The sequence below is a fragment of the Monopterus albus genome, unplaced genomic scaffold (assembly GCF_001952655.1).
Source record: "Monopterus albus unplaced genomic scaffold, M_albus_1.0 scaffold35.1, whole genome shotgun sequence".
In the NCBI taxonomy this organism is placed as follows: domain Eukaryota; kingdom Metazoa; phylum Chordata; class Actinopteri; order Synbranchiformes; family Synbranchidae; genus Monopterus; species Monopterus albus.
The window spans coordinates 1,955,102-1,980,168 of NW_018127915.1; the positions used below are offsets into that span (position 1 = coordinate 1,955,102).

Genomic DNA, 25,067 nt, shown 5'->3' on the forward strand with positions numbered 1-25,067 from the left:
TTAAGCCTCTACTAGTTGTCTTGTTTACAAAGCACAACACAATCAACAAGCAATGCCAACCATGACAAGCGCTACTGAACCACAGAAACAAGGTGAGAGCGAAATACACTAAATAACAGAAAATAATGATGGCTTAATCCAATTTTGTCATTTGTACAGTACTAATATTGACAAGATTTGCACACTCTCTTCCACATTAGAGATCTCAGAGGTATCCTACATTATAACACTTAGATTTTGATACTGAACACCAAAATATGAAAAGATGAGACAAAGGAAAGCAGAAAAACAGTATAGTATGCATAATCAGGTATTTTTATGTGTGTTTTACAGGGTATTGTCAAACTGTTACATATTTCTAATTGTAAACGCATCTTACATCACATGAACTTCATACTTCTACCACTTTCCACAGATTATATGATCTGATTTTACTATATTTTCGAGCACCATGCTGCATGAATGTATATTGATGACGACATGAGGAAAGGTTGCTTTTTCGCAATCGCTCGAAGTTGAAATTTGATAGTTAAATAGTTAAACGCATGCCGTGTTGATGTTGATGTCAAGTGTAACGTTACTTCCACCATTCACCAGAGAACACAGCAGTACAAATGGTAAAACCTTACACATAAGAAAATAAGTGGTTTATTTATGCTTTTTCTGCGAAGCCACGCTAAGTGTTTTTACTTTAAGTGAACGACTGGACACGCCGATATTAACGTTAGCTAATGTCCAATGTTGGTTAATAGTTGGGGCTCACCTGCGTCGCTGTCTTGTTGAACAAAACAGCCTCAGTCGTTAATATATGCGGCTCCAGTTTTGTCAGGAAGTGGGCCCAACAACCACACTCCAGGCAGACACCAGCGTGATTCTCCTTCTTGATTGGCGGTTGGCAAACCAACGTCGAATGGAATTATGGGAGTTGAAGTCTCAGTAAGGAAGAAGGCTGACAGAAAAAGCATGCCTAGTCCTCTCTGACACAAATTCTTTGCTGTCAGTTTCTCTGTAAGTCTTTGTCGAGGCAGAATTTTGTGTAGAGGAACACAAGCAGCCAAATAAAGCAACAGAATTTTATTTGTAACATTAATCAAGACAAGAACTTCCTTGGCTTATTTGAGCTAGTTGAAGCCAATTGGACTGTTCCAGAAGCAGACAAGGTTGGTAAAAAGGTTTAAATAGTCATATTTATAAAATAAGATAGCGGAATTAATAAATAAACATAATTATGTCATTCACCTGTCATATGATAAATAGCCAGTACATCTAGTTGCCAAATCTCCTTTGGGTCAGCACTAGTATAAGCTGACATATAATTAGCCTGCTCTGGCCCTAAATCAGCAAACTAATAGTTTTTTCAGGCTGTCCTTGTATTTACGGTGAGAGCCAGCAGCAGTGGAGGTTTTAGCATACTCTGTATGCATAAATGCATTTTATTTTATTTAAAAAATGATTGAGAGGGAAATGTACAAGCTGCAAAACTAAGGCTGAGCTCACCAAATCGGTGCATCCACATTTTCCTCACTTGCACCTTTTCCTTGTTAGTCCCACCCGCACAAGATGCAAGGAAAAGAAGCTATGAGAAAATATGAGAAATGAGGAATCAAGGCAACGTGTTCATACAAACATGGGATGTATTTTTCTCTAATCCTTCATCTGAAGCATCCAATCACCAACTGATTTCTGATAAGAGGCATGTCAGTCCATAAAAGACTTCTGCAAAGGATGCTTTCTTGTATGTTCATCGTGGCTCCTCCAGGCAGCCTCCTTGATCCTCATTTCTCAGAGCAGGACTGGAACGACTTCAGGGTCGAGTGAAGATTGATGAACAATCAAATAAGGGAACTGGAAATTTACCCAACACATCAACGTGAACAAAGAGCACATCTAAATTTTCCAACTGAAGCTTCTCCAAGTTAAAGCCAAAAGCCTGGGTCTCACTTTTCTTAAGTGTTGCTTTCACACACAGTACACAATTATTAAGAAACTATACATTTTGACTTATATAAGCACCACTCAAATTGGAAAAAAAAAAAAGTTAAAATTTCAGGACAGTAGGAAACATTTATCATGGTCAACATCTGAACATTTTCATGAACTGAACTCTTTGCAACCCTAATACAGTCCCTGTGTACAGTCCCACCAGTCTAAAAGGTTATAAATTCCCTGATTGTCTAAAATCTTGTAATGAAGCAAAGACAAGATTTGTACATTTGTGATACACTGTTATTAACAGCTACTGGCATAACATGTGAACATACTACTTACTGAAACACCACCAGTTTGTAAACCTTAAAACAAGTTTACAATGTATTTCTATTACACTATTCGATGGACCTTTTATGAGATTTATATCAAATTCTTAAGGAAAATTCACAAACAGCTGTACCATAAAAAGTTTTAATTTGCTAGTTTCCCTCTGACAAAAAATAAGTTTGTCAAAACAACCTTTATTTTGCCCTTATTATACATTTAAATAACATTTATTTTTGATTGGTGATGATGATGAGATTACCGTCACTCTTAGTATTCAACTAATTCACATCTAAAATCCAATTTATTATTCAACAGTTGAAAGTCTCTTCTTATATCATATCTCATCCATACTTATTCTTGTGAGTCTCATAATGTGTATCACCTCCCCTGTGGCCTAAAATTTTAAACCTGCTGGTGACAGCAAACTCATAATGAGCACCACTGGATACACACAAGAAAAAACAAAGTGGGAATTTAGAATTTTCGGGGGAATTACAACGGTTTGGCTTAATGCTAATGTAATATACATTACTAGATGCAAGTGTGAAATTTGACTTTCCAAAACCTAGTGTTTTGGGTTTTTTCCCCCCAAATGAGGACACTGAGCCACATCATTGTCACACAAGAGCTTACTTGTACTCCTTTAAACATAAAAATCTACATGAACAAGACACAAATAAGTCTCAGCTATTGGCCCTTTTCTGGACATCATGTAGAATTCATTTAATGAAAAAATAAAATAAAATACAGAAAACTGAGTTTGAAATAACCTAATTATTTAATGAATGGGTGATGTACTGATTTGCAAGAAAGGGGTACAGTAAAACTATGAGGGAAAAGGTAAAGAGCTTGGTACTCAAAACATCCATTTCGATTGCAGTACAGTTTAGTCCAGGGGAGCTGCTGATGCTATACCCTTGTATATACTAGCTTGTCATGTGTCAAGGATACAGGTGGAGGACCAGGGGAGGAGGCGCAAGGGTACTACAGAGAAAAATGTGCTGTTGTTGTCACATAGAAATAAAAGGAAACAAAAGGGAAAAACAATTCCTTCTAGTTTTAACTATATCCTGCTGATCAAAATTCAAAATGGAAGCACCCACCACGTGTGAAGCTAAGTGCTCAGTGTGATTGTAACTTCCAATTTCTTACATCTGGGGATGAATAGGTTCTCTTTTTTTGTCGTTTTCTTCCCACCCCCCATTTTTTTCCATTCGGTTCTTAAACCTTCTTCAGAATGCACTCATACCGCATAGAGTTCATAGATCTTCTTGGCGCAATACACCAGAGCAGCCAGTGCCATCGTATTATGGAGTCTCTTTCTGTGGACGTCATCCCTGCGTACCAATACCACGGGTGTCGATGAGGTGAGTGTATGCAGGGGCAGCCGTGAAAGTTTTTGGCTGTCATATTCCACCTGGTACTTGCAGCAGGGGTCAAACTGCCATGAAATCCCATAGAGGGCAGCACAGGCCACACTGAGAGCGCCAGCAGGCAAGGCCACATATCGTGAGTATTCAACGGGCAGTGAAAGTGGTGTCAAGAGGCAAGCAGTGCCTGACAACACAGCCGTCTTGTGCAGGCAGTTGCCCACAGTAATCCACCGGGCTGTCTCATCTCCGATGCGTGTGGGCTCAATAACAATGTATTTATACTGGGCCTCCAGTGCTTGCTCCAGCTCATACTCAAACTGGTCCTGTGCATTCTCTCCATTGTAGATTTCATGCACAATGTAGCAGTCTGTCGCCGCCATCACTCCCCTGTGCAGAAACAAAAATAGACACCGGACATTGAAAAAAAAAAGGACAGAGAGTAGATCAGGAAGACTGGTTTGCCTAATTTCTACACAAACTGGCCAATATGTTGTGGAGACACAAATAACCAAAGCAAACATTTTCCAGCTTATTACATTTCTCAAATAAATTTCTTGAGGTTTTAACACACAATTTGTACACATTACTACTGTGAGAACCCCAGAACATGTACATAATTAATTTTATATATTGTATCTGCTTTTGAAAACTGGCAGTGCAGGATTTAGGCAAATAGTTAATTTGTTTCTATCAGTACATCTACATAAGTAAACTATTAAAGGACAATTTTTTTGTGTGTGTTTGCTATACTGATAGTGTCCTGATGAAAATCTGATGTCTATGACTTCCAGGTTATGAAACATGCCCATTTTTACATGCACATTAGGATACACACTGCTTGAGATGTTTATAGTGGCGCTAAACAAGTAATTTAGTTCCATATTTTTTATATCATTCCCTAACTGCAAAATGTAAAAAATACCAAACAGCCAAGTCATTTCTCATAGCGAAAACAAAAATGCTTTGTCTACCCTTCATCCAAAATCGTCCAGAGTATTAAATATGAAAGAAAGAATTATGTTTATTTGTTTCATTGTCATTAAGTTTAACAGCCACATGTGTGGATCAGTGTCAACACTCGGAGGCCTTCATGTAAACGTTAACAAAATGGCAAGCAAAGGCTAATCATAGGAGAGGCACCAAGCTTATTCGGATTCAAAGACGAGGGCCACTGGGAAAATGGTAATGGAATTAAGGGCATGCCGAAAATGAAAATACATTCTAGGATCACCGAGCACGGAACATAATGTATCTGAGCGTCGGCCAGAGAACACTGGCTAATATGCTTACACAGAAGAAAGTTAGAGGACTGTCCAAGCTAAGTTGAGGACCATCTTACTTTCAGAACGGTCGACAAACACAGCGGGCAACAAAGTTAGATTGTTCAGCACGTGAAGTGTGACAAATCCGGCAAACGCTCGAAATAACGCACGGTTAAACACAACTCTGTCGGATGGTATGAAGTAACCAAAACATCACATGAGCAAGCTAGTTTGCTTCCTTGCTAATGTTACCTAGCTGTGCACGTTAGCTAGCTAATGTTAGCTAACCGTGGGATAAAATTCTAACTTTTCGTGTTGGCGTTTAACTTTAAATCCCTAACGATATGCAAGTTTTGGATTTGGTGAATGGTGACACAGACAAAACGATCTGTCATATTAAAACATATTCGTTTAATACCCAAGATGTGGACTAACTGACCTCTCCCTGTTTACTGGGACACCGCGCCTCCTTCCCAGCGACGCCATGTTGGAAATACAACAGTGATTGCAGATGACGTATAAGAGACTCCAGCCTTCTGGGTAATGTATTGTGTGAATATAGTCAACGCACTACGTATACTCGAATATGGACTATCATTCCCATGATGCTTTGAAGACACAGTACCTGCCTTTACGTATTTCATAATAGCACAGACGTTTAGGAGGTCAGACCATATTCTAAACAAGCCTAACACAAATAAACAGAGGTATGTTTGTTTAAGACATAACTAATTAGATAATCACATAAATAAACGCCCATTTCGATATTTAAATCGCTGTACAAGTAGAGCGCATGTATAGCCTATTTAAGTCGGATACACCATAGTATATACTGTACAGTACGCAATATAGTGTCCAGCAATCTCGTTTTGAAATATTATTTGTTTGTAGACTTCAGTCTACTCACCCATATTGTGCTCTCTGTCTGAGTCCCCGTGCACTAGTATGAGCTGCCTGTCCGCTTGCTGTAACCTGAAGCGTTTTGGATTTAACAACTGTTCAGGAATGTCAGATCAGCTGAAACCAAATGAGCCAGTGGCAACAATTGTGACAGCTTTATGATACAAGGAGCTAAATGTCGCATGTATTACGTATGGGTACAGTACAAATGGGTACAGTAAAAATGTAATCAGTAAAAGAATATTGGTCATGCTGTCTTTTAATCTGCGGTTTTATGAAGTTTAAACCCAGCTATGCTTCAATTGATGTAGGCTGTTTGAAGATACAACATGCTTATTTGTTGGTTCTGTGGGTAAAAGACTAATCAAGTGCTAATTAGAAATCTATAGGCCCAGTTAAACAAGAAAGATAAAAGTGGTCTTTCCACTGCACCCTGATTACATGCACCCACCTTGAAGATACAGTAAATGCTGTTTCAATACCCTCTCCACACACAGCCATGAAAGACTTCTGGTAGAGACAAGTTTCATCTCACCCATTTATTGATCAACTGCCTCAAAACTGTTAAGCGCACCCTATAACACATAGTTCTCATCAAATCCAGATATAGCCTCAGTTGTTTGTTGGTGATAGACCCTGCTTACATGGTCAGAGTATTAAATAAATATCAAATAATTCTTTAGAAAATTCGGTTCAGAAGGTGTAATTACTACAACACAATCTGAACAGTCAACCCTTCAGTGCAGGGACCTCCAAACCATTTTATCTCAAATACTAAACAAACAGCTAAATCCACAGCCACCACTAAATGTGAGCCCAGATTTTTTTTGCCACACAGCTAGGACATTATATGGTGAAATTAAACTAACAGACTGAAATATAACAACCATCATTATGTATATCATTATTATGCTTCTGTACCTAAATCAAAATTACACGCAGATATAATTTACATGGATCAAGATCATAAGTATGTATTTATTACTGTAGACAAACTGCCGGCATTTCCTCAAACGGCCACTGGATGGCAGCAAAGTAGACCTTCATTGCAGGACGTTAAAGTGCTAACATGTATTCTGTTTGACTAGGTAGTGCTTGTTGGGGAGGCCATATAAATATTCAATAAAAACCGAAACAAAGGCCACAGATTCTTCCCAAGGAGGTTGTAAAATGTCCCTGCAAATACTGTTTATCACTAATTGACTGTTAACATGATGTTTCCAGTACATGGTGTTAGCAGTCAAATGATGATAAATACACCCTTGCTAACATAAGAGTACAGTATGAAATATTTTCTTTAAAGTTGGCTACATCAGCATTCCCTCTCTTTTGCTATAAATTCATACTCTTGACATTAATGATGTAATGAGTATTTTATTTATTTATCAACATGGAAAAAAAGGTCTCAAGCACCAAACAATATAATAAGGATTGGTACATTTTCACACATTTGGTAGGGCCGCCTTCTCAAAATGGTTAAATCAGACAAGCTTTCTTTCAAGAATACACGCATAAACACACGCACACAAAAGACATAATACATTGGCCTATAAATAGGTGTGCGTCACCTACAGGAAAGCGGTTTCCTGCAGTTATCTCTACGTGATTTATAAAATCAGACAAAATCCGACTTGCATGTTTATGTCTGTCCTGTCAGTGTGTGTTGAGTAACCTGAGGTATTTTTCTCCTCAACACTCAAAGATTGTCAACAGCAAAAGCTCCTAAAGAGGCCAAAAAAGGTGAACCACCGTAAACCATTCTGTCAGTAAAATATTTCTTCTATGAGGACAATAATAACTTTGACATCAGCTGGCTAAAGAAGCCTTCTGGGTGAGAGAAAAATAAACACATGAAAAAACAAAGTTTCAGCCATTTTTCAGAAGGACAGAACAAAGGATGTTTTGACACCATAGAATGTAAATGGCCTAAATATAGCAGTGCTATTTTATGAATTGCTTTTCTGAACATTGTCCACATCAACACTGAGGTGTTGTACCCCACAGTGACAAGCATCACACCCAATTTATCATGTCTCTTACATTTAACATGTATAACTGAAAAAATAATGACTTTATCTTGAGGTTTTAGTCAGGATTATGCTTCAGAGTTAGACATCCTCCATTTGTTTTTGGTGTACAAATCCCTGCACCTCTGACTTGTCAATTTATGACTCCAACGATAGACAGTTAATTTTTGGTACTGGGAAGAACAGAAGTAGATAGAGTGAGAATTTGGAAAAAAAATGTCAAAAATTAATAGATAATATTGTTTTTTACAATTCCTTAATATCCACCAAATGTGTGCCTATACATGTGTGAAATTACTTAAAGTAATTTCATGATGCTTGATGTGTTTAGCATTCACAAACTACTATACTAAAATTTCAGTCCTAAGAAACAATTTCTAAGACTATAATGGAAAACTAATAATGTAAAAAAAAACAAATCAAAAGGGGTTTGGAATATAAAAGTTATCATCATGTAAGCATCACTGAAACCATCACTGCTTCTGTTCAAACCATCACAGAAAAAGACATTTGGGAACCAGAACCAGTGAGTCCAAAGGAGGACAGAAAATTAGCAAAATAAGATTTAACTTGCATCTGTTATCTTAACATGTCTAACCCTTGCTTCATGTCAGTGATGGGTAAACATCCTGGAGGTTTCTGTCTGAGGTAACAGGCGTCAGCTTTGGTTAGTCTGCTTGCTTGTGTTTACAAGTTGTGACTAGATGATTCTTTTCCTCTTTCTGGTGACGGTCAGTCCCACGTGTTACAGATATAACTTACCGGTCGACCCAATGTTCACGTCAAGGATGTCTTAGCCATGAGATCAGTTGTCTCTGGATTCACTTAATGTCATGTTTAACGATGCCTGGAAGGTCCTTAACTGTATATCAGCCTGTAAGTCCAAAGAATGCTGCCACACAGTGTTCATCTCCTGGGCGTCTCTTTGTCCTTCTCATCTCTGTTGGATTCATGTGGGGTCATTGATAAATATGTTCAAAGTACTGAGGCTGAGGATTCTCTTTGACATATTTCTGAATGTACCAGCAGGTCAAGTGAGCTTTCAGATCCTCTTCTACTACAAAATCCATGGCAGCCTGCCATCACACAAGCATGAAAATCACATTTAAATTGCTTTGACAGGCACTTTATCATTTTATATGAGCACTTTGGTCATAGATTTTAATAATTTTGGTAGTACAATGTGTATCATACATTCAAAATTCAACTTAGTGAAGTAAGTTTTTCCAGTAACTAATCATTGTGTTCATGCCATTTGTCAAAAAAAATGACATCTACAAAACATTTTTACCTTGGCCAGGTGCTTGGCAATTCCTCTCCCTCTGTAAGCATCTGGAACTTCAGTGTGCTGCAGGTCTACTGTCTTCTTCCCAACATACTCATACAGAAGAACTGCACGATCATGTGATCCTGAGGACAGATAGAAGCCATAGCTCTGGGTTGTTGTCCACCCCACCCAGTTTCCTACAGCCTACATAAAACAACCTGATCCCACATTGCTAAGGGACTCTAACAGTACTTAAAATGCTATAGTCAGTGTTTATGAGGAAACACTAGCATTGCAAATTCATTAAAAAAAACTGCTCACTGTCACAACTGACAACGCACAAAAGCCAGATTAACTATAAATTTGGACATTTAAAGCTGCGTGCAAGCCCACTGGCTCAGCAGCTTGAAATTTACATATAATGCTACGACATGGCTGTTCAGTAAGACAAGGCATAAGTAATTTCACTCAGTGAGCATTCAATAACCTCAAAACAAAAGAGTCACTGGTTTGATATCACATGGCTGGCTACACACTCGAACACAACATGTGGCCTAGCTAGGTACAGACAAGTTGAGAGAGACAGAGTGATAAATATCTTAATTTAGGGAACAATGGCTCCCACCATTTGGATAACATATTTCAAAATACAGGTATTACGTTTTCTCTTTCAGAAGGAATCAACATGAAAACAAAGCTCAATTAGTATTAAACTTAACAAAATGTATAAATCACTATGTAAATACTGTGGTATTGGACTAATTCTTTCCACAATAAACGCCACAGCCCCTGGTCTGACTGATAAAACACAGTGCATGCTTAATCCAGGAATTTTAAATACATTATGTTTTATGCATAAGCTTTAAAGGTTGGGGAGAGCAATCAGGTTGTTATAAGAGAAATGATCTCAGAAATATCTATTAAACTATCTTTTGCGGCTGGATGATATAGAATACTGCATTTTGAGGTTGACTTCAGGAAAGGCATGAAGAAGCTGCTTTCGTCATACAAAAAAAAAAACAGCTGCTTGCAAGTTAAGACAGTCTGCATTCGACTAAGCATCATGGTCTTTTCTGTTCTTGTCACCTAATAACAGCTGAATAAAGACGTGACATTTCGACTAGGTAAAGTGAAGAACCCCTTTGTGCCTTAAACAGCAGTTGGAGTTATCAACAAGGGGCACGACGGCGATGTTAACAAAAAAGAAAGCTACACCATCCTCTGAGCTAGCATTAGCCAACTAGCTAATGTTTACATGATGCGCTTACCGTTAAGCCTTATAATAAACTGCCGACGCTTTTTATCGTGCTCCACCTGGATCTGAGAGTTGTTTACGTCGAGGACATTTGCCTGTGTTGCCTGTGTTGCCTGCGTATTAAGTGCCATAGTAGCTTCCTGAAGTTGACGATGATCGCTATGCTACTCCACAGCGTTGCTAACCAGATATGGCTACATGAAATCATGAACGGTCAAAGCAAAAGATTTCAGTCAACGAAATCAGCTGTGAGGTCACGTGACGTACAACCAATCAGCGCCGGTCTTGACAGCCCAAACAGTTATACGAAGCTCTTCAAGTTACCCTGTATCGTTGTATAACAAGATTATTATTATTATTAAATATATATATGAATGTAAAAGCTGGAGTTTTCTGTTGTAGATGGAGGTGATTTTAAACCATTGTTTATGGGAATGCAACTAATGATTAGACATTAATCTGCTTATTATTAATTTTCAATTAACTGTTTCATTGTTCAAAAAGCAGTGAGAACTGCCTAAACTAAACTAACTAAAACTTGTCAAAACTGTAATGTAGTAAACGTGCAAAATTCCCCTCTGAAATATAGTGGAATAGGAAAAATGACTCAAGTAAAGTACCTCAAAACTGTTCCTAAGTAGCCTACAGTCCTGGAGTAAATGGCTGCTTTCCACCACTAGTTTCTCCAACTTAAATACCACCCCCACCCCAAAAAAACTACTAATTCACTACTGCATTGTAGACTCTGCACTGTTTGCCATGGCTACATACAATCTAATAAGTTTAGGCAGTTAGTCTGTATGGTTACAGCTTTAAACTTACATTTTTGTTTTTCTTGGTGAATAAAAGCACAAGTGATGCACAATATTTAGGAAAATGTTTTGACAGGTCCTGTCAGGCCACAGCTGACAGAGTCACAGTCACACCTGTGTCTCTGTGTGTCCTCAGCAGTGGCTGTCCTTCTCAGCTGCACTCGAGTGAGTTCTTGTGTTTACTGCTACCGATTGTGCTGATATAAAACAAATGCTCTATCTTGATACAAACTTGATAGACATTTGGAGTATTTCTAGACATTAGTGGAGTTTACTAAAATTACTGTGTGGTAATCTTGTTAAGCTTCTTGCCTAATCCTGCAAAACTCTAATGGTGTTTGCCAGCTCTGTATGGGATTAAGTGTGTGGGACACTGTTGTATAGACCTGTTTGTGCTTTGTTCTCTGGTTTTTGCCAGACTGGACTGAGAGGGAGCGTGCCTGTTTTTATAGACAGAACAATAATAATTTCAGCTATAAGTTATCACTTTTATCTTAACAGACTAATTGAGTGCATTTTTATTATATTGCTGGAAAAGATGCCCAAGAAACCAAGGTAAGTCAGCACTTGTCAAGCTATTACCTAAAAAAATATAGATTTTACCTGATGTACAGACATAAATTTACAAAAACTTATAGAAGAGTAGTAAATATTGTATAAGACAGTGTTTCTGTTACTAGTATATTTTGCTGAGATCTATCTATCTATCTATCTATCTATCTATCTATCTATCTATCTATCTATCTATCTATCTATCTATCTATCTATCTATCTATCTATCTATCTATCTATCTATCTATCTATCTATCTATCTATCTGTCTGTCTGTCTGTCTGTCTGTCTATCTATCTATCTATACACACACACACACACACACACACACACTATGGGTAGAAAAGGCACACTTTTCCAACTAGTCTCTGAGATGTTGCACAACACCTGACATGTTTCTGAATCATCTGTACGATATAGAGGAAGGAAACTCTGCTTATCTCTGTCCAGAAACAACTTTTGGTGCCTGTTAGAAAGAAGAGTACACAAGAGTACTAAGAAACATACTAACCAACATCAATACAGATATTTTCTGGCTATGTAGTATTTCCATGACTGTCTCTAAAATTCATTGTTTACCACAGACTGTTCATGAGCTACATTACATGGCTGAATTTTGTGAAAGTGCAGGGAGTGTGGAAAAATTAGGCTGAAATGTCTTAATCTTATTTGTAGCAGGTGGCATGAGACCCAGGTAAAATGCCAGACCAGCACACCTACACAGAAGAAAGTGGGAAAGGTAAGTACCAAACTTATAGTGAGGCTTGTGACGTTCAGCCTTCAGTTTTGTCTGAATAGGGATGTTCTCAAAGATACCACTGACTGATTTATTACAATGACTTGAAAACATTCTGGAAATGAGAAATTTGTATTCTGTGATGAAGTATTCAGTTGTCTTGTATTTATCATTTAAATATTACTACAGTAGAAATGAAGGTCATGAGGATGAGGCCAGATGCAAATTTAAAATACTTAATGTTTTTAGAAAAAAAAAACATTTTCCTTGTGTAGCCTGGAAGACTATTGCTCAGCTGTGTTGGAGAACACCTGGTGATCAAACACCTTTCATCATGATAAACAGCAGATATGAATAAATCTTTAAGCCATACCTGGTGGCTGCCAGCATACAGTGCCTTGCGAAAGTATTCGGCCCCCTTGAACTTTGCGACCTTTTGCCACATTTCAGGCTTCAAACATAAAGATATAAAACTGTAATTTTTTGTGAAGAATCAACAACAAGTGGGACACAATCATGAAGTGGAACGAAATTTATTGGATATGTCAAACTTTTTTAACAAATAAAAAACTGAAAAATTGGGCGTGCAAAATTATTCAGCCCCCTTAAGTTAATACTTTGTAGCGCCACCTTTTGCTGCGATTACAGCTGTAAGTCACTTGGGGTATGTCTCTATCAGTTTTGCACATCGAGAGACGGAAATTTTTGCCCATTCCTCCTTGCAAAACAGCTCGAGCTCAGTGAGGTTGGATAGAGAGCGTTTGTGAACAGCAGTTTTCAGTTCTTTCCACAGATTCTCGACTGGATTCAGGTCTGGACTTTGACTTGGCCATTCTAACACCTGGATATGTTTATTTGTGAACCATTCCATTGTAGATTTTGCTTTATGTTTTGGATCATTGTCTTGTTGGAAGACAAATCTCCGTCCCAGTCTCAGGTCTTTTGCAGACTCCATCAGGTTTCCTTCCAGAATGGTCCTGTATTTGGCTCCATCCATCTTCCCATCAATTTGAACCATCTTCCCTGTCCCTGCTGAAGAAAAGCAGGCCCAAACCATGATGCTACCACCACCATGTTTGACAGTGGGGATGGTGTGTTCAGGGTGATGAGCTGTGTTGCTTTTACGCCAAACATAACGTTTTGCATTGTTGCCAAAAAGTTCGATTTTGGTTTCATCTGACCAGAGCACCTTCTTCCACATGTTTGGTGCGTCTCCCAGGTGGCTTGTGGCAAACTTTAAACAACACTTTTTATGGATATCTTTAAGAAATGGCTTTCTTCTTGCCACTCTTCCATAAAGGCCAGATTTGTGCAGTATACGACTGATTGTTGTCCTATGGACAGAGTCTCCCACCTCAGCTGTAGATCTCTGCAGTTCATCCAGAGTGATCATGGGCCTCTTGGCTGCATCTCTGATCAGTCTTCTCCTTGTATGAGCTGAAAGTTTAGAGGGACGGCCAGGTCTTGGTAGATTTGCAGTGGTCTGATACTCCTTCCATTTCAATATTATCGCTTGCACAGTGCTCCTTGGGATGTTTAAAGCTTGGAAAATCTTTTTGTATCCAAATCCAGCTTTAAACTTCTCCACAACAGTATCTCGGACCTGCCTGGTGTGTTCCTTGTTCTTCATGATGCTCTCTGCGCTTTAAACGGACCTCTGAGACTATCACAGTGCAGGTGCATTTATACGGAGACTTGATTACACACAGGTGGATTCTATTTATCATCATTAGTCATTTAGGTCAACATTGGATCATTCAGAGATCCTCACTGAACTTCTGGAGAGAGTTTGCTGCACTGAAAGTAAAGGGGCTGAATAATTTTGCACGCCCAATTATTCAGTTTTTTATTTGTTAAAAAAGTTTGAAATATCCAATAAATTTCATTCCACTTCATGATTGTGTCCCACTTGTTGTTGATTCTTCACAAAAAATTACAGTTTTATATCTTTATGTTTGAAGCCTGAAATGTGGCAAAAGGTCGCAAAGTTCAAGGGGGCCGAATACTTTCGCAAGGCACTGTAAAATACATTCTAACACGACCTCTAGTGACATGTCATAACACTGAACATGAGAAAATATTATGGCTATGGCTACAGTTATACACGTCATAATAATAATATTAAACATCCTGTCTGCTGACAGTCAAACTTTTTTATCTAGTTATCCTTGACCATAAGCATCCTGCAGCATTCATGAGACTGGCTAACTAGACATCCTGTCTACTCTAAACATTTCTAATACAACAAGTATCTGACCAATATCTATCTGACTAAAAATACCTAACAATTCCCCCTCACTGAGCTCGAGCTGTTTTGCAAGGCGGAATGGGCAAAAATTTCAGTCTCTTGATGTGCAAAACTGATAGAGACATACCCCAAGTGACTTACAGCTGTAATCGCAGCAAAAGGTGGCGCTACAAAGTATTAACTTAAGGGGGCTGAATAATTTTGCATGCCCAATTTTTCAGTTTTTTATTTGTTAAAAACGTTTGAAATATCCAATAAATTTCGTTCCACTTCATGATTGTGTCCCACTTGTTGTTGATTCTTCACAAAAAATTACAGTTTTATATCTTTATGTTTGAAGCCTGAAATGTGGCAAAAGGTTGCAAAGTTCAAGGGGGCCGAATACTTTCGCAAGGCACTGTATGTGAAGGTGAAGTATTCAGTGGTGGAAGAGTACTCAGGTCTTTTTGTTAAGGTAACATTACCACATTGTAAAAATACTCCACTGGTGCATTAATGTATATGTTGAACTTTAATACTGTAGGTGTTTAAGGTTTCACAACAATGTACAAATGTATAGCATAATATTCAGAGGTATGTAGTTTTCACTGAATAGGAAGGAGGTGGAAAAATGTAATCTGCAAATTAATTAGTAACTAAAGGTGTCAGTTAAATGTAGTGGCATAAAAGGTACAATATTTGACTCTGAAATGTAGTAGAGTAGAAGTATAGCAGCAAAAGCAAACAGTCAAGTAAAGAACAAGGACCTTGAATTTGTGCATAAATACAATACTTGAGTAATTGTACTTAGTTACTTCTCACCTCTGGGACTATCCTGATGCAGACAAGTAGTGTTATGTTTTAAATTTAACTTTGCTCATCTGGTTTTATAAAGTTTGAAGTACCACATTACTGTTTTAACAACTTCTCTTTGGCTCCAGTAGTATAACCAACATCAGCTGAAAATGTTTACCATTACATTATCAGTGTTTTATGTTGAACACAGCTTCTTCAGAGGGGGTGCAACTCCTTGCTAGGCATGCACGCCTTTGGTTTGATTTATGTAGCCATTAGGCTTAAGATCAAGTCAGTGCAGGTAAAAAGACCAGCACAAGTTGCCAAGTCAGGACTCTTCGAACCTCTTCTAATTGATTTCTTTGTTGTGTAGTACGGCCACAGATCGACTGCCTCTGCAGTTTGAAGGGTTGCATCTACTGAGACTGGTACAGAATAGCTAGCCTGATGGCTCTCCAGTGCTCAGCTGTGATTAAGTTTAAGATGTGTGTTTGTGTCTGTGTGTGTGCCCAAGATCACAGTGTCAGTCAGATGGTACTTAAGCAAATTACGTAAGAGCTCTTGCAAGGATTAAATGATGCTCTTCAGTGGTGATTGGATTGTACGTGTCAAAGAGTCTAAGTTGGGATGGGAGTGAGCAGGATGTGTGATGTTTAACATTTAAACATTATCATCAAAATGAAAAACCAACAGACCTTTCTAGTGTGTTTTTGTGACTTATTTTCTTAGACGTTCACTGGTTCTTTCTTTCTCTCTCCCAAAGGACCCAACAGCCTTCACAGTGCCTGTGTCTAGTGGAGGTAGACAGGCTGGCAGCAGTTCCTCTAAACCCAGGGCTAGCTATGGAAGGAGCAAAAGCCTCAGCAGCAGAGGTGGTGATATGACTGCAGTGGGTAGTAAAGTTGGTGGCAGTTTGAAAAGAGGCAACCTTAGCCACCAAGTCAGCTTTGGCCACCTGGGTACCAGACAAGCATCTCAGCCAGCCAAACCGGCTCCCCGCCTCTGCCGCAGCCGCCGGTTCCCCCGCCGCCTCTTTCAATGGAACCCAGCCACTCTCTCAGCAGACTCGACCAAAGAGCCACTGGAGAAGGTAATTTATTCATGTGCACTTTATGATTTTTCATTTGTAGTTCTTAGATACAATTAAATTTAACATTTCCTATCTTATGTGGAGTATTTTTATGAATCTAAATGTGGTGGCTCATTTTTATTATGCTATTTATTAGGTTTTTCTTAAACTGCACTCAAACAAGGAAGCTCTGAAACAAAAATAAAAAAAACTAGATTTCACAAGAGAGTAAAGAAGTGTGTCAAGTTTTTTTATATACAGCCGCTTCTTTGCTGTGGTCTCTGTAACAGATTCACACCATCCAAGTTCACAAGTAAAAAAAGGACAAGCCACAGAAAAGAAAGCGCTGGATTCTGGCCAGCTGTCTGAGGAGGAAATCAGGTTTGTTGGTGGTTGGTAGAAATGTCAAAGTTTTCAGATTTTCTTTCCTTTAATGATCGCTCTTTAAAATGCCATTATTGTACTATACTTCCAATAGATAGTAATGATTTGCAGTCAGTAATAACTGGTTTTCCCTGTTCCATTTATGTTTTTGTGATTAAGGGACAACAAAGACCAGTATCATGGTAATAATGCTGAGAAAAGTAAAACAAGCAGCTCCTGTGAGTTTCCCTCCTCTTGTCATCACTGCACCAAAGTAAAGAGACAGGTATATTCACAGACCAGAGATGGTGTGTACACACTTTGTGCGATGACCTCTGGGATGAGACACAACTGGGTCCAAGCAGTGTTAAAGAATGTGAAGACTAGTCTTACTCCTGATATCACAAGGTAACTACAGGTTTTTTTTAATTTTATTTCTAAAAGTGCTGCATAATTGGTGTCAGTTGTAGATGAATGTATTCAACTGTTTTAGATCTCATGGATTCTGCCTTAAGGGCTGATTTTATCAAGGGTTTATACTGTGAAATACATTGTGGGTGGCTGTGGATTTAACATCAAGTATGTGACAACTTTTGTGTAAAGTAGTTTCTTTTGTGTTCTTCACAGCTCCCTTCCAGAGCAGAAGACTCAACAGCAAACACAGCAACCTGATTCAGAGTCAACCAGTCGTTTGCAAGCACACAATACCAGCAGCTGGGCAGGGGATTCACATCAGCAGCAGAAAGAACAAGAAAGCAAACTGCAGTCAGAAAGAGAGCAGAGATCTGCTGATAAAAATGCTGCATCGTCTCTCCTCCCTGCCTTCTCTGCTCCATCTCCCATCAGTCCTCCTCACCAGGTGGAGGAGGGCCAAGGTGCTTCTTGTCTCCAGTGTCCACTTCTAGCTGGAACCACACAAACTGGTGAGTCATTGAATAAATAGAAGATAAGAAAAGTGTTTTAGTAATTTGCTTTTAAAATTAAAAATCCACATGGAAAAATGATATAGATTTGAATGATTGTATAGAAATATATTTGTACTTTTGAATGTTTATTATTATTCATCACATAATGTTCAGTCAGTGAGTTTTTGGATATATCCTTATTGAATTCACCAAAATGGTTCTTCTGTTTAATTTGTTTTTAATGACAGGTCACAAATATTTATTTACTCCACAGATATATGGGGTAGAGATACACGCCAGCATATTGTTTCATTACAAATGTATTTAAGTGTGTGGCTTTTTGACTACCAGGTGTGACATCATGTGTTGGAGCTGGAAATGACAACTCATCCTCTGCAGCGGTGCTGTCAGATGATGAAGAACATTCAAAAATTCAGATTTTAAGTGAGCAAATTAAAACCATACCCCAGTGTGAGGGGCAACAAATATCAGTGAACACCACCTGTGAGTGCATGAAAGACAAGGAAACATTGCCATGTGAGCAGCAAACTGTGCAACTTGTCACAGAGGTGAGATTATGTTTTTAAGTGTGTATGTGTCAATATGCAGTTCCATTATAAAGACATTTACAGTAAGTCAAGAAAAAATACTTGCATTTTTTTCCTGCCATACCAAATGATTAAGATGTCACAAGCAGGAAATAAGAAATACTGAGAGAACCAAACATCTACAGATCTGTTTAAGAGCTTGATAAAATTTGTTCACCTGAATACATGAATACATAGTGACGGTTTGATGACATTCCTTCACAGTTGGAACAAACTCAGAAGGAACTGTCACAACTCCAAGAGTTAAACAAGAATCTGCAGGATGAACTCGAACAAGAGAGAGAGATTCATTCAAGAGAAAGGATTCATCCAGAGGTATGACTCTCAAAAACACAGATATTCTCTCTTTATAGTAGCACTAGTCAGTCTGAAGGTAATGCACTCATGACCCATCTTGTGAAAATACATATTTTTCTACTATAAAAGGCCACACAGGATAAAAGAAGATTCAGATTTATTGGTGGAGCCCTTAGCTGACTGCAAAAAAACTGTCCTTCACAATTTGAATTGGACACATGCACAATATAAAACAGTAATGTTTAATCTATTTTAAAATATCAAAACATGCGACTTAAGAAACTTCTAAAATGCAAAACACAGTTTGCCCTAATAAAAGCTCTCCTTTGTCTTGTAGAAAGATCTTTCAAACTTCTGCTTGTCTTCAGAACAAGCTTCAGCTTTACAGCAACTGCAGAAGATAAACCATGACCTCTACACTGAGCTGGAGGCAAAGAAGAGGAGTCAGGAAGAAGCCAGAGAAGCTGAACTACTGCGAAGAGTAGATGTCTTAGCTCAACAAGCACAGTTACTGGTCACAGGTGATGCCACAGCACTTGCACAACCTCATCTTGAACACGATCGTAAGTGGCTTCCTGAGCAGCAGATGGAGCAGGAATATTATGTGGCCTCCTTGAAGTCTCAGCTTAGCATCAGTGAGGAGCAGAGGAGAGAGGCTGAGTCATGTTTGACACAGCTGCAGCAGGAGCTGCAGGGTTATCACAAGCTCCAGCGGGAAGCTGACCACCTGCAGAAACAGCTTCAGGAAATGAAAACTCAATTTCATGCAAATGAAGAAGCACAGGCTCAAAAAGAGGTTTGCCTGCAAAAGCACTTAACGCTCCTTCAAGCAAGTCAGGACAGAGAACGGAGGAGCTTGGCTGCCTGCCTGGCACAAGCTGAGCAACATTCACAAGACCTTCAGGAGAGACTGGACATGGCTGAGCAGAAGGTGGAGAGCATGAATACCTGGACCAGAGAACTTGAGGAGGCTCAACAACAGCTTCAAGAGGAGCTAGCACGTACAGTATCGGTTGTACAGGAACTTCAAGAGGAAAAAGAGCAGCTTGACCGTCACTGTCAAGAGCTGCAGAATCAATTATCTGAGGCAGATGGGGAGATGAGCAGGTTGCAGAGCCGCTTGAAAACAGAAGAGACACATTACTACAATATTGAGCACTCATATGAGAAAGTGTATGAGGAACTGCAACTAGCCTTAGGGAAGGCACAGCAAAGGGAGTCTGAAACACAGAACATACAAGAAGGATACCAGAAACTTCTGGACAGGAAAGAAGAAGAGTTAAGTGAAGTTTTGCTGAAGATGGAAGTCTTGGGCAATAGCCTGGAGGAGACAGAAATGAAGCTGAATGAAGTGTTGAAAGTGTGCACCTGTGCCTCTTTTCAGCTGAAGGATGAGTTGTCAGAGCTTGCTCACCATAATGAGAGACAACAGCAAACAATTGAGCCTCTCACTGTAAATGACAGCAGGTCAAAGTCAGTGGATAGTGGCCAACTGTTTAACAACTCAAATATAATAGATGTTGTTCAGGTAAACAGCAGCATTTCTCACAATCATGCAAGAACCCGATCTCATTCGATTGACCCATCATATCAGTACACTGTCACTGCAGGAGACGAGCCAGAAATGTTTATGTCTGTGATCCAGTTACTTGAAACTAAGCTTTATGTGACAGAGGAGAAGCTAAGAGACATAACGCAAAGACTGAAGGAACACCAGAGTCACCACAGCTGCCAGGACCCCCACCTTTGCTCCCAGCTCACTCAGAGTCAAGCCACTGCCCAGCACCTCAGTCTTCTGCTTCACAGTCAGGCCAAGCAGAGCCAGCGCTTCGCCTGGGCGACAGAGAACCGCTGCAGGATGTTGGTTGGCAGGTTTCAGGTTGCTCTGAACATCATACAAGCCTGCAGAAAGAGGCTTCAAGGCACTCCAATTGATATTTCACACATTGACAAGCAACTAGCCACTGCTGCTGCCTGCCTTCAACAAGGACAGGAAGTTGCAGAGAAACAACAGAATGAATCACACAACGCCAGCAGAGGAGAGAATAAAATCCTCAGTGGTGAGGCTGAGAGCAACATTAGCACTAAAAGTACACACACTAATACATTATCATCAGGGGATGATATGGACTCTGCTGGGAAGTGTTTAATGAGGGACCTATTTGTTGTACAAAAAATGGTGTCTGTCCTTCAGAGTCAACATGGTACTGGGCAGCTATCTTTGGTACCAAGAGAGGGTGAGGGGGATGTGGCACAGAAGTACCAAACCATAATCTCCCAAAGAATCGCCTTAAATACAGAAAGAAGGACTCATTCTGGGAGAGCAGAATGTGACAGTGATGAACCTTTAGAAAGTAGCATTAGGACAGCCTGTGCTGAAGCTGAGCTAATTTATGTTGCCATAAAATGTCAGCAGCTATATGAGAGTGAAGTAAATAATCAAGAAACTGACCATCAGAGGAAGGATCTGACAGATATCAGTCCCCCAGAGTTGGTCCCATATGAGGAGCGGGTGCAGGCAGAGGGCAGAGGTTTAGAAGAAATTGCACAACCAGTTGAAAAGCTCCAGTCTAGTGATAAAACGGTGGAGGCAGAGAAAGAACCAAACTGGTTAGAGAGACTTATATCCCGGCTGCAAAGAAGGGTTAAATTCCTATGTCGTCTCTGCCAGGAGATCTCTGATGAGTGTAGTATCGACCATGACGAGGAAAATGATTCTGTAGTAGATTTGAACTGGGTTCACGAGCACGCAAAGTTGTTTTATTTGTCTGACAGGTTGTACTTGGATTTAGAGCAGCAGTTGCAGCAAAATGAGGTGTTGCAGAAGCGACCGCAAGCTTTGTGCAAAGAGCAGGATGTCACATTAATGAATGAGCAAGAGGCCTTTAATCGCACTTTAGGTCAGCTGCAGGAGGACAACAGTATGCTAAGAGAAGAGCTAGAGCGTGCTGAGCAAAAGATAATATCTGTAGAGAATGGGAATCAAAGACTCCTAGAAGACATTCAGAAAAGTGAACATTATCATGAAGAGCACGTGCAAAAACTGGAAACAGAATGTCAAGAGAAGATAAGAGAACTGCAGCAGATCCATGAAGAAGAGATGAAGCACTTGCATCGTTATTACACCAAGTCTTGTGTTTCCAAAGAGCGACAGACCAAACCTTGCGCAGAAGGACCTTCTTTCAGTGAAAGTCACTCCACCACACCAGAAATGGCTGCGAAGGAGGCAAAAACAAAAGAGGATCTCAGGAGTCAAATGGTGGAAGGTGATGCAGGAGCACTGAGGGAGGGTTACCAAAAAGATCTTGAACAACGTCAGGTAAAAAAGACTTTTCTTCTTGATCAGATTCTTTGTCTCTTTATCTGCACTTACTGGTTGATCAAAAAAGCATCAACTAGGACATATAACCACTATATAGCTATATAAATTCTCTACTTATATACAGTACATGTATATATCAACAGGGTTTCATTGCTATGGAGGAAATGCACAGGAAGTTGGTAGGTGATCTACAGCAGCAGCATCAGACGGAGGTGGCAGCGCTTCTGAAGGAGAAAGACCAACTGCTGCGAGAGGAGACAGCTGCCACGATGGCAGGTGAGGTTTCTCACCAAGAAACCATGAAAAACAACACTTAGGCCCAGTAATTTAATAAAAACTGGATTTGACTCTTTAGTCATTTATTTTTTGTGATGGAGACGGAGACATTTAGCAGTTTTTACCATGATTATATGGACTGCCTAACAATGGGCCCTATTTTAGCAAATAAAAGACGACCCTATAGTAAAAGTGTAACGAATCATTTGAATGTATAAATGTTACGGATTGTTTTTCGAAAATGATCAGGAAAAAAGAAATCAAGAATCAATACACAAAAGGCTTTGTCCACCATGAAAGTTAGCTTAAAGCAAGTTTTATTAATATGAACAGAAATTAAGTTAATCAAGGGACCAGCGGCAAATAAACGTGTAATTTATAAGCTGTCATATCTTGTCTTTTTACAGCCATTGTAGCAATGAGGAGAGCCCATAAAAAGGATCTGGAGAAATGCAGACAATCTCAGCACAGCAGGGAGAGTGCTGATGTCACACAGCTGCACATTGAATATGAGTGCGTGTCTATTAGTCCTTTCACATTTTCTAGCACTGGAGCTACTGATGGAAAGATAATCTTACTCATTCACTGCAGCATTTATTGCAGGGCTGTTGAACTGGAAAGCATTAGAATGTCACATGTACCTTGTACATTGTAGATATTATGATGTTTATGTCAGTTTTTTTCCATTTAGAAGAATGAATCAACAGTAACTTCCTCCTAGAACAGTTTCTTCTGAAACTTTGCTGTTCTCTGTTATGCTATATTCACTATGCCTCTGCACTGGCATTGCAGGAAAGAGATCCAGTTATTGCACAAGGAGCTTGAGGTGTTGTCGGTTCAGTACACTCAGAAATGCCTGGAAAACTCTCAGCTGAGCCAGGAGCTGCAGGATGAGAGAAAATCTTTGATGCTGTACCAAAAAGAACATCAGGAGCTCAAAAGGAAACAAGTACAAATATTTATGTTCTTTTTCTCAGACAATGTAGTGAAATAATCCTCATTTGTTTTCACTTAACATATCCACATCTCAGTAGGGCAGTGTGTGCGTATTTGTAAAGCCATTTACAGATGTATCAGTGTATTGTCTCCTTGTGTCTCCCTGTCCATCCTTTAAGAGACAGACAGATGAAATGTCTCACCTTCACCGCTCATTAAATGGGGAGCAGTTACATGTGGCCCCTCAAATAAATGACTTCTATGAGATGGAGGTAAGTGTCTCTAAAACAGAGTTGTCTTTGTCTCAAGCCATCGTGTTTCCTAAACATCTGTCCTCTACCAAGAAAGCAGGGATAAAGTCCTTGTGTTTAACTAGCAACATCAGCATTATTTTGTATAGAAAAATGTTCCATAGGTAAATGCTTGCACTTATAATCTTTGCTTCTTTATGTCTACACACAACAAACACCTTACTGAAGAACCCTCATCTGCACCTTGTCATACTGTACTGATGTGTTTTTTGATGATACAGGTGATTCTGCGGGCGAGGGAGGCAGAGATGCAGTTTCTCAGACAGGAAGCTCGTTCTCTAAGGGAAGACTTGAAGGTTGCTCGAATGGTACTGAAATCTCTTTAAACTTGTGCTGGGGATATTTCTTGATAACAAGATCAGATCATTACAGACTTTAGAAAATCTTCTGCATTCGTACACACACACAAAAAAACCCTGATTCTTTTTGTATTTACAGAAATCAGTGGCTAAATATACATGAAACTAAAAAAAAACAAAACAAGAGAATGTGTGTCATCAGCAGCAAACCTTTTTATCCATGTAATACAAAATACTATTAACACAAAATGATGTAAAGTTATAAATGTAAATGTTTTATTTCTGTTGCATGTCTGATAACAGATTTACTACTAATATCAGCAAAGTAACTCTGTGATTGGTGAATGTGTGTGTGTGTAACAGGACAAAATATATGCCCAGACCAAGTTGAAGGCCGTCTGTAAGGACAGCCAGGGTGAACACGGTCATGATGTCAACAAAGTCAGTGAAGAGTTCACATTTGCCACTTGGTCTCCAGGCAGATGTGCTTCAGGATACAGCTTCAGTGAGACCCTTTTTATTTTGTGTACATTATAAAGTTAGATTTCCAAGAATTTCAGAATATTCCTTTAATGTTCTCCCTCCCTGTCTTTTCTGTCTTCTTGTTTTTTCAGACAACACCATGACAAACACAACTAATGTTGATTTTCTGAAGAAAACAAAGACATCACCCCTCACACATCAAATCAGAGGAGCGAGGTCAAAGGTAAAATTTTCTGCTGTATCAAAAAGAAGGTTTTTGGAGACATTACTGATCTACTAAGTACATACATTTATCCGGCATTTGTAATTGTATGTTGAAAAGCATGATAGATTCATCAGTCTTGTTAGGCTTTATGTTTTAATAAGATGGTAAGTCATATGTCACACAAGAATGCTAACACAGAATGTAATCGTAATCAGGCATGCAAGCAATGCAGAGTGTAAGAAGCAGGCTCATCCAATAACCAAGCAGCATAGTTTCCACTATTCAGTGCTCTAGTTGTGCTAAAGCTTTTGAGCTGTGAGAACATCCACTTTTATCTAATGGTAAATGCAGATGTTCCCTTTATAAAGCACTTTATCACCTTTTAAAACTTTAGCTCTCAGTGGGGTGTTTGACTTGTACTAAGTGTCTCTCATTACTTGTGCATTTTTTTGTGCATTGCAGAGTTTAAAAGAGGACCTTTCTCTCCAGGACAGTATGAAGTAGTTTGAGTCATTCTGATTTGATTTGATTT

The 25,067-nt window shown here is 39.2% G+C and overlaps 4 protein-coding genes across 4 annotated transcripts in view; 1 reads left to right on the forward strand and 3 right to left on the reverse strand.

Annotated features, from left to right (window-relative positions):
• Positions 1-890, reverse strand: part of dhrs7b (dehydrogenase/reductase (SDR family) member 7B) — a 3,959-nt gene extending 3,069 nt beyond the window's left edge. Inside the window, exon 1 of the mRNA XM_020597860.1 lies at positions 764-890. The gene's annotated coding sequence lies outside the window, so the exon portion shown is untranslated. The remainder of the gene's footprint in view (positions 1-763) is intronic.
• A 299-nt stretch (positions 891-1,189) lies between these two features.
• tmem11 (transmembrane protein 11) lies at positions 1,190-5,437 on the reverse strand. The gene is made up of 2 exons (XM_020597748.1): positions 5,331-5,437; positions 1,190-4,016 (listed from the first exon to the last, which is right to left on the reverse strand). Exons 1-2 carry the CDS (start codon positions 5,375-5,377, stop codon positions 3,500-3,502), a joined length of 564 nt encoding a protein of 187 aa, XP_020453404.1. The 5' UTR covers positions 5,378-5,437; the 3' UTR covers positions 1,190-3,499.
• Positions 5,438-7,162: 1,725 nt separating this feature from the next.
• Positions 7,163-10,605, reverse strand: natd1 (protein NATD1). Its single transcript, XM_020597755.1, has 3 exons — positions 10,354-10,605; positions 9,110-9,228; positions 7,163-8,894 (listed from the first exon to the last, which is right to left on the reverse strand). The coding sequence occupies exons 1-3, from the start codon at positions 10,469-10,471 to the stop codon at positions 8,778-8,780; spliced, it is 354 nt and encodes a 117-aa protein (XP_020453411.1). The 5' UTR covers positions 10,472-10,605; the 3' UTR covers positions 7,163-8,777.
• Positions 10,606-16,513: 5,908 nt separating this feature from the next.
• On the forward strand, positions 16,514-23,652 carry LOC109958876 (cilia- and flagella-associated protein 58). The gene is made up of 12 exons (XM_020597824.1): positions 16,514-16,551; positions 16,821-16,911; positions 17,074-17,301; positions 17,521-17,816; positions 18,150-18,367; positions 18,611-18,721; positions 19,041-22,022; positions 22,169-22,301; positions 22,709-22,814; positions 23,094-23,250; positions 23,417-23,509; positions 23,638-23,652. The coding sequence occupies exons 3-12, from the start codon at positions 17,222-17,224 to the stop codon at positions 23,650-23,652; spliced, it is 4,191 nt and encodes a 1,396-aa protein (XP_020453480.1). The 5' UTR covers positions 16,514-16,551; positions 16,821-16,911; positions 17,074-17,221.
• Positions 23,653-25,067: the final 1,415 nt, after the last annotated feature.